General features: G+C 41.3%; 1 protein-coding gene across 11 annotated transcripts in view; it reads left to right on the top strand.

Annotated features, from left to right (window-relative positions):
* CLASP1 (cytoplasmic linker associated protein 1) overlaps positions 1-16,680 on the top strand; it is a 302,429-nt gene that overhangs the window by 157,040 nt on the left and 128,709 nt on the right. For all 11 annotated transcript variants that reach the window (XM_055380544.2, XM_055380547.2, XM_055380541.2 and 8 more), the window contains one exon: positions 12,933-13,085. In XM_055380544.2, coding sequence (XP_055236519.1) covers positions 12,933-13,085 — 153 coding nt within the window. The remainder of the gene's footprint in view (positions 1-12,932; positions 13,086-16,680) is intronic.

Here is a 16,680-nt window from a genome sequence, read left to right as displayed (position 1 = left end):
CTCTTGGCGTGTCGCTGTAAGTTCTTTTCTCTGAGGAAGGCATAGTATTAACAGGGTTAACTTAAACTGGGCATCCAGTTTGGCCAAGAGATTCTAACTTCAGGAACCCTAACTCCTGGACATGACTTGGAGACTTTGTCTTTAATTCTCTGTTCCCTAGTGTCCCGATGGGCACACTCGCAGAGTAGTGGGGCACCTGGGCCTGTCCAGGTGCAGAGGGAAGCTGGCTAGTTTGTTCATTATCCCCTGTCAGGAGTTCCTTGCCCCTGCTACATCTGTTCAGGAAGAGTCTTTGGAATTTGTTCTCTCTCGCTGTATATTCACTGAGCATGGTAGCCCAGGGTATTCCTGAGTTAAGTAGGATGTGCACACATTTAAAGCCGCTCACACTCTCAGTTAATGTTAAATGGACCCAAGTAGTACGGGTCACATCCGAGGGTTGGTTGGTGGGCACAGTGGATCCTTTCTAAATTTGTTTGGCCCTATTTTGGATTCATAGGTCATATTGTGTGTGTGCTGTTAGGAAAACCTCACACTGAATCCTACGTGCTGTTGATTGTGTGTGTTCCCACGTTGGACTGCACTCCAGAGTGAGAACCATGACTTCCCTTTCTGCATCCCAGCTCCCAACAAAGTACTTCAGACACAAGCATGCTTACTAGAGAAATGCTGGAGAGATGAAGGAAGATGCACATGGTCACCTATTGGTATTCAGAGGCGGTATCCTCTCCAGTAGCCTTCCAGTGGTAGAGGCTAGGGCAAGACTGGTGCTCTGGGAGTCCAGTTTTATTACAGAAGTAACAAAATGATTAGTTTGAGACCAAATCACCTGTAAGGTGACCTTGTGCTCTGGACTTGAACTTCCAAGTTACAGGGCATGGAGGATTTGGAGAGAGTTTAAAAGATTGATTCCACTTGATGAAAGCATATTCCTAATTGAGCTTTTTTCTTTTGCTTACAAATGACAAATTATTTTCTTTCCTGTGACCCTGAGAAAATTGTCATTGAGACCTCCTAAGGATGCTTGACAAAGGGGAAATGGATACTTTCCCTTTGGAATCAGTTCTAGAGAAGGTGGTTTAACCTCCATGTCTCAATAATGTCCATACATTTTTTTTTTGGCTGCCTAATTTGAATTAGTTGTATGGCCTTTTAAGCCCATTTCTAAAGAAAATTATGTTCCTAATTCCTCACTTCTATTGAAATATTTTTGAAGAGCTGGTTTTTCGCACGCAAAGCATAGCACAAATGATGAGGGTATAAAATAGCTGCCATTTGTCCCATACTTATGGTTTTCCTGTCTTTAATGCATTTTGTCTAATCTGCATGACATCCCTTTGATACAGTGCAGAGATGCTTTGGGTTGCCAGCAATGCAGGCCTCATTCCAAGTGGTGTAAGGGAGAAGGGGAGTGACTTGGCTCGTGGAACTGAGAAGTCTGGGTGTGTGGGTCTTGTGGTCCTCCTTTGGACGCATGCCAGGCATTAGACCTCGGTTCTCACTGCCCCTGACTCTGCTTTCTTTTGCTTTGCCTCTCTCTTAGGCAGGCACTGCCATTTGTTGGCTCCAACAGCTCCAGGCTTGTACCTGCATAGCTCTAAGTCCACAAGAAGAGAGGTTCTAGAAGTAATTACCGTAATGGGTTGGGAGAGCCCTGATGCTGTGGCCAGGTTCCTCTGAGGCAAACAAAGGTGTCATCACTCTGAGAGTGGGGGAGAGTGGTTACCCTGGGCTGTCAGTAGAAGAAGGGGGTTGATATTGGGTGGGCAGCACATTTCATAGGTAGACAGGATCATCCTTTTTCACACAGGGAAACAGAAGCCTATCTCTCTTCATTTTCTTTTTATACCTCACATGAGGTTGGTCTTGCTGAAAGTGCAGGCCTGTGACGTTACAGCTCTGCCCCAGGACAGGCTCACTACCCAGTGCGAGCTATGGATTTCTTCCTGCACAGAATCATCCCTGGGCTCCTCTGTTGTGAGTGTGCCTGCATCTCTCTGGAGCCTGGTTGTAAGTTATGTAGCAGCAGCCAGGGCATTTTCCACATGAGACCCAAAGAGGAATTGTGCCTTGATCTGCACCTGCAGGAGGCACTCAGCAGCTCTTACCCAGTGTGAACTTTGAGCTCCTACAGTGCCTTAAGGAGCAGGCATCTGTGGAAGTTGGCTTTCTGCCCTCCTCACAGTTCATTTCTCTCTCCAGTTTCCGATGGTGTTTTCCTTGCCTGTCTTTCCCCGGTGTCGTCCCGTTTGAACTCCCTTTGTGAAGGACTAGTAAAGCTGAAATGAATTTTGAGTTGTCACCTGTCTGTGCTCCAGTTCTCTCTTCTCACGTTATCTGTACCAGTGGTGTCATTGTTGAGATCGTCTTAAAATGCCAGCCCAGCTTTTTGGCAGCAAGCTTTTGGGTGGAAGGAATGGAACGTGATCCCTAACTGGCAGCTTGATTGCATTCCACGCTCACTTCTGTGGTAGAGGATGGATTACTGGTGCCAAAGGGCAGAAGTAGCACTCTGCTAGCACCCTCAGAGCCTCTATTATGCCATTTCCACCTTTGTATTGTCAAAAATGCCAACATTTCCAGCCAAGCTGGAAATTTTTATATTCCCTGTGTTCTGACAAAAGCCTTCCTTAATTTTATAAACAGGGAGAGGGATTTTTGTTTCAGAATATGGATATTGAAAGATTTTTTGTACAGAGTGGTAGAACCGGCCCTATTTAACACTGGTCCATATTGACTGGATTGGGGGTGATACGTGTACCCCAGTTCCCATACTTTGATGGAGAAGGGGAGGTAGGAACTTAGAAGAAAAAGTCTTTATCCAGCCATTCAATTCAGACAGTGTGTTTTGCACTTTTACACTTTTCTATTTATCCAACTTCGGTTAAAATTAAGAGGAAACAGATGGGCAAGGAATATAGTGTAGATAATGAGCAAAAATTCTTCCGATATATGAACATGGAATATCTTTCTACTTATTAGGTTTGTCTTTACTGGATCTTAACAATGTTATGTAGTTTCCTTTTGTTAAAGTTGTTAAGTGTTTTTATCGATGATATTGTTGTTTTCTTAATTTGATGTATAGAATATACGATGGATTTTTTAATATTGGTTTTATATCCTGCAACCTCACTGAACTTGTTTATTGGTTCTAAGTTTTTGCATGCATTCTTTAGTGTTTTCTACATACCAAATCAAGTCATTTGTAAATGGAGATAGTTTTAGTTCTTCCAATCCAGTCTGCATGCTTTTTTTTTTTTTCTTTTTCTGGTCGGATTTCCCTGGCTAGAACGTCTACCACAATGTTGAATAGAAGTAGTGAGAGTAAACATCTTCCTTTGTTCTTGGTCTTAGGGGGAAAGCATCCGGTCCTTCACCATGTTGTTGATGATGTGTGTGTGTGTGGTGTGTGGTGTGTGGTGTGTGTGTGTGTGGTGTGTGTGGTTGTGTGGTGTGTGTGTGTGGTGTGTGTGTGTGATGTGTGTGTGGTGTGTGTGTGTGGTGTGTGTGGTGTGTGTGTGGTGTATGTGGTGTGTGGTGTGTGTGTGTGGTGTGTGTGGTGTGTGTGGTGTGTGTGTGGTGTGTGTGTGGTGTGTGTGTGTGGTGTGTGTGGGGGTGTGTGTGTGGGGTGTGTGTGGTGTGGGTGTGGGGGTGTGGTGTGTGTGGTGTGTGTGTGGGGGTGTGGTGTGTGTGTGGGGGTGTGGTGTGTGTGTGGTGTGTGTGGTGTGTGTCGTGTGTGTGTGGTGTTTGTGTGTGTGTTGTGTGTGTGGTGTGTGTGGGGTGTGTGTGTGGTGTGTGGTGTGGTGTGTGTGTCGTGTGTGTGTGGTGTGTGTGTGGTGTGTGTGTGGTGTGTGTTTGTGTGTGGTGTGTGTGTTGTGTGTGTGGTGTGTGTGGTGTGTGTGTGGTGTGTGTGTGGGGGTGTGTGTGTGTGGGGTGTGTGGTGTGTGTGTGGTGTGTGTGTGTGTCGTGTGTGTCGTGTGTGTGTGGTGTGTGTGTGTGGTGTGTGTGTGTGGTGTGTGTGGTGTGTGTGGGGGGGGTGTGGGGTGTGTGTGGTGTGTGTGGTGTGTGTGGTGTGTATGTGTGTGGTGTGTGTGGTGTGTGGTGTGTGTGGTGTGTGTGTGGTGTGTGTGGTGTGTGTGGGGTGTGTGTGTGGGGTGTGTGGTGTGTGTGGTGTGTGTGTGGGAGGTGTGTGTGGTGTGTGGTGTGTGTGTGTGGTGTGTGTGTGTGTGGTGTGTGTGTGGTGTGTGTGTGTGGTGTGTGTGTGTGGTGTGTGTGGTGTGTGTGTGTGGGGGGGTGTGTGTGTGGTGTGTGTGTGTGTTTTGAGACGGAGTCTGGCTCCATCGCCCAGGCTGGAGTGCAGTGGCGCAATCTCAGCTCACTGCAACCTCCCTCTCCTGGCTTCAAGCGATCCTCCTGCCTCAGCCTGCTGAGTAGCTGGGATTATAGGAGTGTGCTGCCACGCTGGGCTCATTTTTGTATTTTTAGTAGAGATGAGGTTTCACCATGTTGGTCAGGCTGGTCTGGAACTCCTGACCTCAGGCAGTCCGCCCGCCTTGGCCTCCCAAAGTGCTGGGATTACAGATGTGAGCCACTGTGCCCGGCCTGTAAGTGGTCTTTATCAGGTTGAGGGAGTTCTCTTCTAATCCCTGCTTGTAGTGTTTTTAGCATGAAAGCGTTTTACTGTGTTTAGAGAATATGTTGTTTTTTGTCTTTTATTATATTAATATGACAACTATGATGTATATTGAACAAACATTACATTCCTGGGATAAGTCGCACATGGACATAATGTTAATTATTTTTATATGTTGCTGAATTTGGTTTGCTAGTATTTTTTGAGGATTTTTAATGTTTATATTCATAAGAGATATTGAAGATACTGTACTTGAGAAATTATCTTAAATAATTTTAAGTAAGCAAACATACGCAGTAAGAATTAAACAACACAATGTGCAGAACATACTTAGCACAGTGCCCAGTACCTCCTAAGCATCAGCTTATGGGAATTGCTTTAAGACCAAAGTGACAATAGTCCTTCTCTCAGCGTTGTCAGGAGGATTTAATGTGGCTATGCAAAACCAAACCCAGGACCTGGTACACAGTTGTGTGCTGTGATTCTATTAGTTGTTACTTTTCTTGTTACTTTTAAGCATACTGACTGCAGTGGTATTATGAAGGTGAAAAATTGAAAACAATTCAATATCAATAAATAGATGATTGATTAAATATAGTCTATGCACACAGTGTCACAATAAGTAGTCTTTAAAATTGACTAGATTAATATTGATCTAGAAAAATATTGGTGTGCAAAAAAGTTTTTATGCATGTGTGTATAGAATTCATGTTTATGAATGCATTAAAGTCTAGAAATGCATATATATCAAATTGTTTAATTTGGGGAGCTTATATTGCTTATAGTGGAACTAAGACTTAATTTTAAAATAGGTATATGTTTTATCAGGAAAGAAGGATATACATTTCTTTCTAGCAGGAAAATTTGGAAGCTTAAAAAGTATTTGAGGTTTTAATTGTCTTTGTTGATTTGTCTTCAGTTATTTTCATAGCCTTGTTTGAATTTATTATCTAATTAAACCATATGCACGTTAAAAAAGTAATAAAAGCTTCTAAAAAAGATATATGAGAAAAGATTTTCATCCATTCACAAATTTTGCCTTTCTTCATGTGGACTACCAGAATTAAATTTTTCTGAATGTCTACTGGGTGTTGGCCCAGACTCTGTTCTAGATGTTGTAAATACCGAGAAGAATACAAAGTGGTCCCTACTCCAGGGACAGAGAGACCAAAACAGATCTGCAGCCAGCTAATTTCAGGGGGCAATGAAGTAAATGGTACACGCAAGTTAGAGCCGGGCAGGATCTCAGGCTAGCAGTAGACTTGTGTTTTCAAGAATGCATAGAGGTGTGTCTGGCAGACAGGACAAGAATTGCAGATAGCAGAAACAGCCTTTGCAAAAGGTTTGGAGCTCTGCAAATTCAAGAAGAAAGAAATTTTGGGATATTTATGAAAAGCAGCCGCCTTTGGGCTCATTATCCTGTCTCTGTGCAGCTTCCTCTTGAGAGAGCTAATTATAGTCTAGTTAGTAGGCTGCCACATTTCTTACTCCCTTGGAGGAGAATCTCAATTAGCAGGGAGTGGGTGAATCTGAAAGCCTGTCAGGATAGCAGCTTCTTCAAAGTGACCCTGCTGCAGTGAAGCAGAGAGATAGTTGTCTTTTCTTTAGAAAATGAGGCATTTTCTCCCCATTGGGCTTCTATCCATCAAAGCCTGCCTCAGAAGAAGAGAAGGAAAAGCTTTGTAGTTTAGGTTCTGGCTTTCCTGGCAGATAGGCAATGAGCAGTTATTTCTTAGTTTCTGTGACTTTTTGTTGGTCCTCATAGATGAGTGTTTAAATTTTCTGAGCGAACAGTATGGCCCAAAGCTTCTAATTACAAGTTCCAGACACCAGACTTGAATTCATGTTTGTCTTTAGATTGATATCTCTGCCCCTCATAGCCAAACTTGTAGCCACAGTGGTACATTCCTTCTGATCTGTCTGTGGCTTGTTGCTTGGTATCTCCCCCATGCAGCCTGGTTAAAGTTCAGTTCTGGGGCAGCTGGGCTCTGCTGGGGCTTTCTTAGGGACTTCAGTGGAGGCTGCTGAAGGGACTGGTTCTGACCTCCTAGTGCTGGCCCTGGCTATCCCTCAGCCTCTCTCCAGCATCTGGACCTCAGTAGTAGACCTGTTCAGCTTCTGGAAGTCTGCTGGTTTGCTTCTAAGGCCATGGATGATTGTGTTTGTAATCTGGCTTTATTTTTACTGTTTTACTGCTATTTTTCCCTTCATTGTGTCTACTTATTTGGATTGCCAGGGGTGGGGTGATTCAGGGTTGGATGAAAATTATAGTATCACTCTGTAGAAATTTCATGAGTCATTTTTAAGTGGTTTATCCTGATGCTGTAGAAGGTGGAATGGAGCTCAGGTGATTTTTAAAGAATCAAAGGAGGTGATGCTTGCTAGGAACTGAAGGCTTCCATCTGCTTATTTCAGATTTCTACCCGAGACTATCAGATGAGAGAAGTGGCCCCCCCATGGCAGTCTTTGCAGTGGGGCTGAAGATACAATTAATTATTTCTGTGGGCTTAAAGAGAACTTCCCCTTAAGACGATTTTATGTGTAACATATGTATTATGTGAAAATGTTAAAATTGATGTAATGGCACAAGCCTGCAGTTAAAAATACTCATTTGTACCCATTTCTGCCTTAGTTAAAGCACTAGAAAAAGAGGTTAGATACTACCAGACGTCTGCTTAGCAGAAAAGCCTAAAGAAAATGGGAATCCAAATGGCTAGTAGAGTTCAGTATGGGTTAATTTAGCTGAGAAATACTGTAACGTTAGAACCTGGATGTGAGACTCTTCATCCTGGACTGTAACCATGGTCCAGTTGCAGATACAGCTTATTTGCCCAGTTAAAGAATGGCTCATTCCACATAGTGGAATTTCCCAGTTAACTGAAACTAGGTACCTTTCTGATGACCCAGCCTCCTTTTAAATTTAATCTTAATTTCTGATATCTGAAAAGCTAGGAAACATAGGCTAAACTTATTTTTAAACAGTATGTTAGTTAAGTTTTCAAATAATTGGCTCAGTTGGTTTTTATCCTCCAAAAGCCTTTGCAGGTGTTTCAGTTCAAAGCATTGTGTCCAGCTCTTAATCTAGAAAATAAATACACTTTTTATTCTCTGTTTTCCTGAATTTCCAATCGAGATGGGAAATGTGAATTACTTCCTTCACTAGCTCACAGATCATTGAAAAATTGAATCTTAAGTTGTTGTGCGGGGTCATTGTGCTGTTATTGTATAGATGTGATTTGACCCCTGTACTGTCAACCGTATTCTAAGCATTTTGGGTTTAGGGGTTTTTATGTGCATGTGTTTGCTTTTCGTAGTTTCTATTAGGCTATTAGGCCTTCAGCTCACTTATTAACATTACTTTGCTTAATTCTTGCATCCTTCTTCTCATTATCCCTATAGTTAGTTGCTTCTAATCTGCTTAGGAAATCAGCTAAGTAAGCTTGTTAGATTTGTTTCCAAAGGGTAAGTAAAAAGACAAGCAGCCTCCTAAAGTTCAGTTTAAAAAGCCCTACATTGGCTGCTCAGTATGCCCTTTCCTCCTTCTCTTTTTTATTTGAGACGGAATCTCGCTCTGTCACCCAGGCTGGAGCGCAGTGGTGCGATCTTGGCTCACTGCAACCTCTGCCTCTTGGGTTCACGCCATTCTCCTGCCTCAGCCTCCCGAGTAGCTGGGACTACAGGCGCCCGCCACCATGCCCGGCTAATTTTTTGTATGTTTAGTAGAGACGGGGTTTCACCGTGTTAGCCAGGATGGTATCTATCTCCTGACCTCGTGATCTGCCTGCCTCGGCCGCCCAAAGTGCTGGGATTACAGGCGTGATGAGCCACCTCGCCTGGCCTCCTCCTTCCCTTCTTTGGGCGGCATTACATACAGGTGTTGGTGATGAAGGGCATGTCTTCTCAGTAAGGTTTGTGATACACTATTGTGTGACATCTTCAGGCAATTTAGACAAGTTATGATTAACTTTGAAAAATATATGCTCTTTGAGGATGGAAATGGAACCACTTCCATTTTCTTCATGCCTTCCCTGTGCCTTATTTCCTGTATAGTTTTGTGTGTGTCATCTCGTACAGCAACATATATCCTAATTTTGGTTCCTCTGGCCCCCAGGTTATTGGCCTATTACATAAGAATATAAAAAGAATGAAAGCTAAATATTTTTGCTTTAAACAGTCAGTCATCTTTTAAACAGGAGAATAAATAAAATATGAGGAGAAAGTCTTATATTTATCCACATATTTACTCTATCTACTGTTCTTTATTTCTTTATGTAAATCCAAGTTTCCAACTGGTATCATTTTTCCTTTTGCCTGAAGATCTTCCTGTTACATTTCTTGAAGTGCACGTCTGCTGATGACAATTTTTGGTTGAGTTTTTATTTTGCCTTTATTCTTAACATGTTTTCACTGGATATAGAATTCTAGGGTACTTCTAGGTGAATACCATTTTCAAGCATCATTTCCATTGTGTTCTGGCTGGCAGGGTTTCTGATGAAGTCTGCTGCTGCTTTTATGTTTGTTCGTCTGTGTGCTATGTCTCTTCCCCTGGCTGCTCTTGTCTGGGTTTAAGCAGTTTGATTATGATGTGCCTCCGTATGCTTTTCTGTGTGTGTGTCTTGCTTGGGGCATGCAGCTTCTTGGATCTGTAGGTTTATAGTTTCTATCAAATTTGAAAATGTCTTGGCCATCATTTCTCAGTCTTTTTCTGTCCTTCCCCTTCTTCCCCTCGTCCTGTGGGCCTGCAGTGTTGTGTGTGTTAGACTGCTTGATATTATCCTTCATGTCTCTGAGACTCTATTCCGTTTATTTATTTTTTTCAGCCTATTTTGTTTCTGTGCTTCTGTGCTTATTTTGGATAAATTCTATTGCTATATGTTTAAGTTCCCTGATTTTTTTCTTTACTTCTACAATGTCTAGTCTGCACTTAATCTCAATCAGTGAAATTTTCATTTCAGATATTATGTTTTCTTAAAATCTGTAAGTTCCATTGGATTCTTTAAAAACACTTTCTTTTTTCTTATGAATGTCTATGTATTCTTTTAATATTGAACATAGTTATAATAGAAGTTTAATGTTCTTATTTCATCATTTCTCAGAAGTTTACTATTTTCTGATTTTTTTGCCACTCCTGATTATGGGCCACATTTTCTTCCCTCTTGTCATGTTTAGGAAATTTTTTTTAAAGGCTTCTCTGTACATAGTGAAGGAATTTTTTATTAGATGTTGTGTATTGTGAATATTACCTTGTCGAGTGTCTGTGTCTTGTTATATTTCTTTTAGGAATATTATGCTTTGTTTTGGCAAATCAGATAAGTTACTTGCGGTCTGCCTAATGCCCTGTAGGCCTGCTTTTAAGCTCTGATAGGGCAGATTTCATTTAACTTGCACTCCAGACATACTTCAGTCTCACTAAGACCTGACCTCTCTGGGGGTCTCCATTGAATGCCTTGGGTGGGTCACCAAGAACATTCCACTTTGGCTGTTTGGAGCTTCCCTACTTGTGTAAACTCTAAGAATTGTTCATTTCACACCTTCTTGGTCGTTTTCTGCCTTGCTTCCTGGAAGTTCACTCACACATGTGAGGCCTAGAACTTAGCACATTCCTGTAGCCCTCTTTCTGTGTAGCTTCCTGTAATTTCTAGCACCCTCAACTTCTCTGAACTCTGTTCTTTATTGTCTGCAGTATTTAATCTGTAGGGCTACTATGTTTAATTTGAGTTCCCCTTCCCTGTACTTGGTGACCTGGAAATTATTAACACCTCCAGGCAGAAAGTTGGGGTGATTGTATAGCTTGCCTTGTTTGTTTCTTTTCTTGCAGGGAGAAACAAACAAATCCATATCTTTATGCAAATTAGCTGAACAGCCAAGTTCTGAACTGCCCGTTGTCCAGTGCCTGCACGTAGTTCTTTTATATATACTGTCAGGTTTTCTAGCTATTTATTGCAAGAGGTTAAGTCGTCCACGTCTAGTCTATCACTGATGCAAGCAAAAATTTCAGGAATTCCATTGAAATTGGTCCATTGAAAATAATTCTTGGCAACTGAGTACTGTTCTAAATGACATGCCTGCATATTTTAGAAGACTGAACTAAACATAATTTACATGAATTTGTGAGTGAAGCGTGATAGTGTCTTCATGTCTCCCATTTATTTTTTACCTGTCCCACAGACTGGTACTGTTCCCACTCAGCAGAATGATTATGATTTAAGGTAGTAGAATAATGACAGCAGTTCGTATGTTCTTGGAGCTCCCCAGAGGACAGATAGGCTGAGTGAGATCTGTCCTTGTCACTGCTAATGCTGGCAGTACTCAGTGGGTGACTTTTCCTTTGGGTTGTTCTTATTCTTTACATTAGACTTAAATTTTCCTTTTGGGAAGGCCATTATGAACCACTTTCTGAATCCACGGGAAGTCTATGCTAATTAAGAGCACTGTGCATCTGAATCAATGAAAAATGGATGTATGGATTGAAAGAACCATCTTGAAACAGCATGGCATAACAAGACAATCTGGGGGATTTAAAGGCACAGTGAAAGGAGCTAATCTGCATAAGGACATGGATTTGTGAAGATGTCTTTCCTCCTCCCCCTACACTGTGTTGAATAAACTGAACCATGTAATTTGGAGTGCATTGTTGTCGAGTTTTAGGGAGCATTGGGGTCTTGAGTAGACACAAGACTTGGCTGTTGATAATTTAGCTTAAGAAACAACTAGATCAAGGAAAACAGGATTCTATTTGTATGTTTTTTGGATAGCAATGATTTATTTCAAACTTATTGGTAAAGAACTAATGCCCGTTTCAGAAATCATGAATATTGCCAGCTACAGATGTTGTTTTTTTTTTATTTAAATTACTCTTAAGTCCTTTGTTTAGCCTCCTAAATGACTCACTCTTATACTTGATACATAAACTTTGATTTTGCATCATTAAAGTGTTTTCATAAATATGTTGATTTTTAAGATTCCAAAGATGTTTCTTTTTTCTCGAGACAGGGTCTTGCTCTGTCACCCAGGCTGGAATGTAGTGGAGTGACCCTGGCTCACTGCAGCTTCAAGTTCCTGGGCTCAAGTTGATGCTCCTGCCTCAGCCTTCTGAGTATCTGGGACTACAGGCACACGCCGCCATATCTGACACATTTTTTTATTTTTAAGAGACAGGACCTTGCTATGTTGCCCAGGCTGGTCTTGAACTCCTGGCCTCAAGCAGTCCTCCCATTTTGGCCTCCCAAAATGCTAGGATTATAGCTGTGTTTTTAAAAAATTTTAAATGCAACTTGAGGAGTATTGATTGGATCCACTGCTGTTTAGAAAATTTAAAAGTTAATGAACTTACGAAAAAAATGTTCATCTTCACTAAAAAAGAAATGCAACATAGAAAGTGAAGTCTTTTTTTTCACCTGTCAGATTGATTAAAGTTTAAAAATGGTAATATTAAATGTTGGCAATGGTGTGGAAGGATGAGTACTTCTTTGAACTTCTAGGAGAAATGTACATTTATATGACCTCTCTGATAATTTTGGCACTATACATCAAGAACTTTTACACTCTTTGACCCACTATTGTTGCTTCTATGGTTTTCATTCCTAAAACTATCGGAAATTCAAACAAACAAAAAAAAGTGTAGGAAAGTATTTGCAATATTGCATTTCTAATGGTGAGGAATTAGAAACACCCTAAATATCTAACAATAAGAGTGTTTCACTTGTACCATTTTCCAATTACAAAGTACCATACAATTATTAAAATGGTGGTTATGAAAAATATTTCATCACAGAGGAGAAATTTACATATTTGAAGTAAGCACTATTCCAATATGATCTATACTCTCATCTCAGCTGTTAGTTTAAAGTACACCCAAGTGACCAAGTACAGTGGCTCATGCCTGTGATCCTAGCACCTTGAGAGGCCGAGGAGGGAGGATTGAGTGACGGTGAGACTCTGTCTTCAAAAAAAAAAAAAAAAAAAAGCATGGATGGTCAGAAGTGTTCCAGAATGTGAAAATAACTGTTTCAAGGTGGTGGTTTTATGAGAGATTGTTTTCTTCTTTATATTTGTTCTGTTTTTCAAAATTTGAGTGCAAAAGTATTCTGGGTATGTGAAAGCAAGTATGATCTTTGTAGCTTCATTCTGGGCTTAACCTAAGGCTTTCCAGACCGTAGAGGAGCACCTCAGATTCCAAAAGAGTATGCAGAATCAGTCTCGAAGACTAATTGTTTTATAATCAGGTGAAAAAGTATATATATATGTATATATAGTTTTTGTTTTTAAAAAAACGTTGGTTTCTGTGCTTACTGTTCAGATAAAAATTTTGACGATGAAGATTCTGTGGATGGTAACAGACCTTCCTCTGCTAGTTCTACATCATCCAAGGCTCCACCAAGTTCTCGGAGAAACGTTGGAATGGGAACCACCCGCCGGCTTGGTTCATCCACCCTTGGATCCAAGTCTTCAGGTTAGTCTAAGCCCTGTGTGGCGTTCTGGGGTTAGCTATGCCAGCTTTTCAAACCAGAGGTGCACGTACTTGCCTATGGTGGCCCTCAGAGGTGATACAGTCCCCATATGCAGCAGGTTTCTGCCTGCTATTCTTTAATTGAATTAGCATTGCGATACTGATGCTGATAAGCTGGTAAGTTGTAAATTTGAACAACTATGTTGACTTTTGCCACATTCTAGTAAGGTGGAGCCTGCAGGAGAAGGAAGCCAGCACAGAGGAAAGCATAGCTCAGAGATAAGAGCAAGAGCGCACCCTCATCACATTGTTCAGTTATCTGGATCCAGCAATGCCTGAAACCACTAGGGGCGTTTTAGACAATTTCTATTTAACAAGACTGAGAATAATCCAGAAGTCACACTGTAACTCCTGTCTTTAAAATATATTTTGTAGACTGGCCCCTAGATATTGGGGCGTGTGTGTATACTCCGCATGCATGGTCGTGCTGTGGGTGGTGGTGACCAGCCATCTCTGCTCCAGTTCCCAGTGAGCCATGGTGAGGTGGCAGCTGTTGGTGTGTCTGTTGGGTGGCAGCCCGAAGTAGAGCTGGGCCAGCGGGAGGTAGCTCTGTGGGAGTGGAAGGCCTGTATTTCTCTACCTGGACCGCAGGGTCTTCATGCAGGAAGGGCAGAGCTCAACACCTCAAAGACAATCTGTAGAAAGCTGGGTAGCAGCAGCCCCACGGAAGAGTGACCAGACTGTTAAACGAAAAACAAACAGAAAACAGCAACAACAAAAAACCCCATCCAAAGGACCACAACCTCAAAGATCAAAGGTAGATAAGCCCACAAAGATGAGAAAGAATCAACACAAAAGCGCTGAAAACTCAAAAAGCCAGAGTACCCCTTTTCCTTCAGATGACCGCAACCCCTCTCCAGCAAGGGCTCAGAACTAGGCTGAGACTGAGATGGCTGAAATGACAGAAGTAGGCCTCAGAATGTGGATAATAACGAACTTCACCGAGCTAAAGGAGCACGGGGTTGGGCTTAGGGTTGGGGTTAGGGTTAGGGTATTCACATAGGAAGAGAGGAAGTCAAACTATCTTTATTTGCAGATGACATGATCCTATATCTAGAAAACCCCATTGTCTCAGCCCAAAAGCTTCTTAAGCTGATAAGCAACTTCAGCAAAGTCTCAGGATACAAAATTAATGTGCAAATATCGCTAGCATTCCTGTACATCAACACCAGGCAAGCAGAGAGCCAAATCGTGAATGAATTCCCATTCACAATTGCCACAAAAAGAATAAAATACCTACGAATACAGCTAACAAGGGAAGTGAAGGATTTCCTCAAGGAGCACTACAAAACACTGCTCAAAGAGATCAGAGACGATACAAACAAATGGAAAAACAGTCCATGCTCATGGATAGGAAGAATTAATATTATGAAATGGCCATACTGCCCAAAGCAGTTATAGATTTAGTGCTATTCCTATTAAACTAACATTGACAGAATTAGAAGAAACTATCTTAAAATCCATATAGAACCAAATAAGAGCTCATATAGCCAAGGCAATCCTAAGCAAAAAGAACAAAGCTGGAGGCATCACTCTATCCAACTTATACTATAAGGCTACCCCTAACCAAAACAGTGTGGTAGTAGTACAAGAACAGACACATAGACCAATGGAATAGAAGAGAGAACCCAGAAATAAAGACCCCACGACTACAACCATCTGATCTTCGACAAACCTGATAAAAATAAGCAATGAGGAAAGAATTCCCTGTTTAATAAATGGTGCTGGGAGAACTGGGTAGCCATATGCAGAAAATTGAAACTGGACCTCTTCCTTACACGCTATACAAAAATCAACTCAAGATGGATGAAAGACTTAAATGTATAACTCAAAACTATAAAACCCTAGAAGGAAATCTAGGCAGTACCATTTAGGACATAGGCATGGGCAAAGATTTCATGACGAAGACACCAAAAGCAATTGCAACAAAAGCAAAAATTGACAAATGGACCTAATTAAAGAGCTTCTGCACAGCAAAATAAACTGTCATCAGAGAGAACACTCAACCTACAGAATGGGAGAAAAATTTTGCAATCTATCCATCTGACAAAGGCCTAACATCCAGAATCTGCAAGGTACTTAAATTTACAAGAAAAAACAACCCCATTAAAAAGTGGGCAAAGAAAATGAGCAGACAGTTATGAAAAGAGGACGAACATGCAGCCAACAAACATGAAAAAAAGCTCAACATCACTGATTATTAGAGAAATGCAAATCACAATGAGATACCATCTCACACCAGTCAGAATGGCTATTATTAAAAATTCAGAAAAACAATAGATGCTGGCGAGGTTGTGGAGAAAAAGGAGTGCTTTTACACTGTTGGTGGGAGTGTAAATTAATTCAACCACTGTGGAAGACAGCGTGGCAATTCCCCAAAGACCTAGAGGCAGAATTACCATTTGACCTAGCAGTCCCATTACTGGGCATATACCCAAAGGAATATAAATCATTCTGTTATAAAGATACATGTATGCATATGTTCATCCCAGCACTATTCACAATAGCAAAGACGTGGAATCAACCTAAATGCCCATCAATGATAGACTGGATAAAGAAAGTGTGGTACATATATACCACATTCATAAAAAGGAACAAGATCATGTCCTTTGCAGGGACATGGATGGAGGTGGAAGCCATTATCCTCAGCAGTCTAATGCAGGAACAGAAAACCAAATACTACATGTTCTCACTTATAAGTGGGAGCTGAATGATGAGAACACATGGACACATGGGTGAGGAAAACACACACTGGGACCTGTTGCAGGGTTTGGGGTGGGAGGAGGGAGCACATCATGAAGAATCGCTAATGTGCTGGTCTTAATACCTAGGTGATGGGATGATCTGTGCAGCAAACCACCATGCACACATTTACCTATGTAACAAACCTGCACATCCTACACATGTACCCCTGAACTTAAAAGTTGGGAATAAAAATAAATAAGATAAAACACATTTTGTTCTTACAAGCAACATGGTTCCTTGTGAGACCAGTATGGATGTTGCATTAAATAAATTGTAGGAGATTTCTCCCATAAATTCTTCCTTTCACCCCTAATCTAGACAGTTTGGTTGTTATATACAACTCTTATTTTCTCTCAAATTTTACATTTACATGCAAATTCCCTCTGAAATTTATCTCAGAAAAATTGTGTAGGTGCTGTTCTTAGAACCATTTTCACTGATGGCTGTGAGCTTTGAGCTGTTGGTGGTGGTGGGGATAGTGGTGGGTGGGGAATCCCATGAGCCAAAAAAGATGAAGCTGAGTGGGCCAAGTAAAAGCTGTACTCACGGTTAGCATTAAAATGCTGTCTCCTGATGGCCTCTCCTGAATTCTGAACCGGCCCTAGAATATTGGTATCTTGACCAGACCAGCATGGGACCACTCTGCCTCCTCACCCCAGCATCTGTGATAGAGGAGCTGTAGGAATGTTAATTGTGCTTATTTCTAGTTCTTTCTAATCATTTTTTTGGTGTATTTTAAAACATTTTACTTTTTGTTATTGAGTTTAAGTTCACATAACATAAAATTAGCCAT

This window comes from Gorilla gorilla, chromosome 11, assembly GCF_029281585.2.
Source record: "Gorilla gorilla gorilla isolate KB3781 chromosome 11, NHGRI_mGorGor1-v2.1_pri, whole genome shotgun sequence".
Taxonomy (NCBI): domain Eukaryota; kingdom Metazoa; phylum Chordata; class Mammalia; order Primates; family Hominidae; genus Gorilla; species Gorilla gorilla.
This window is presented reverse-complemented; position numbering and strand designations above follow the sequence as displayed.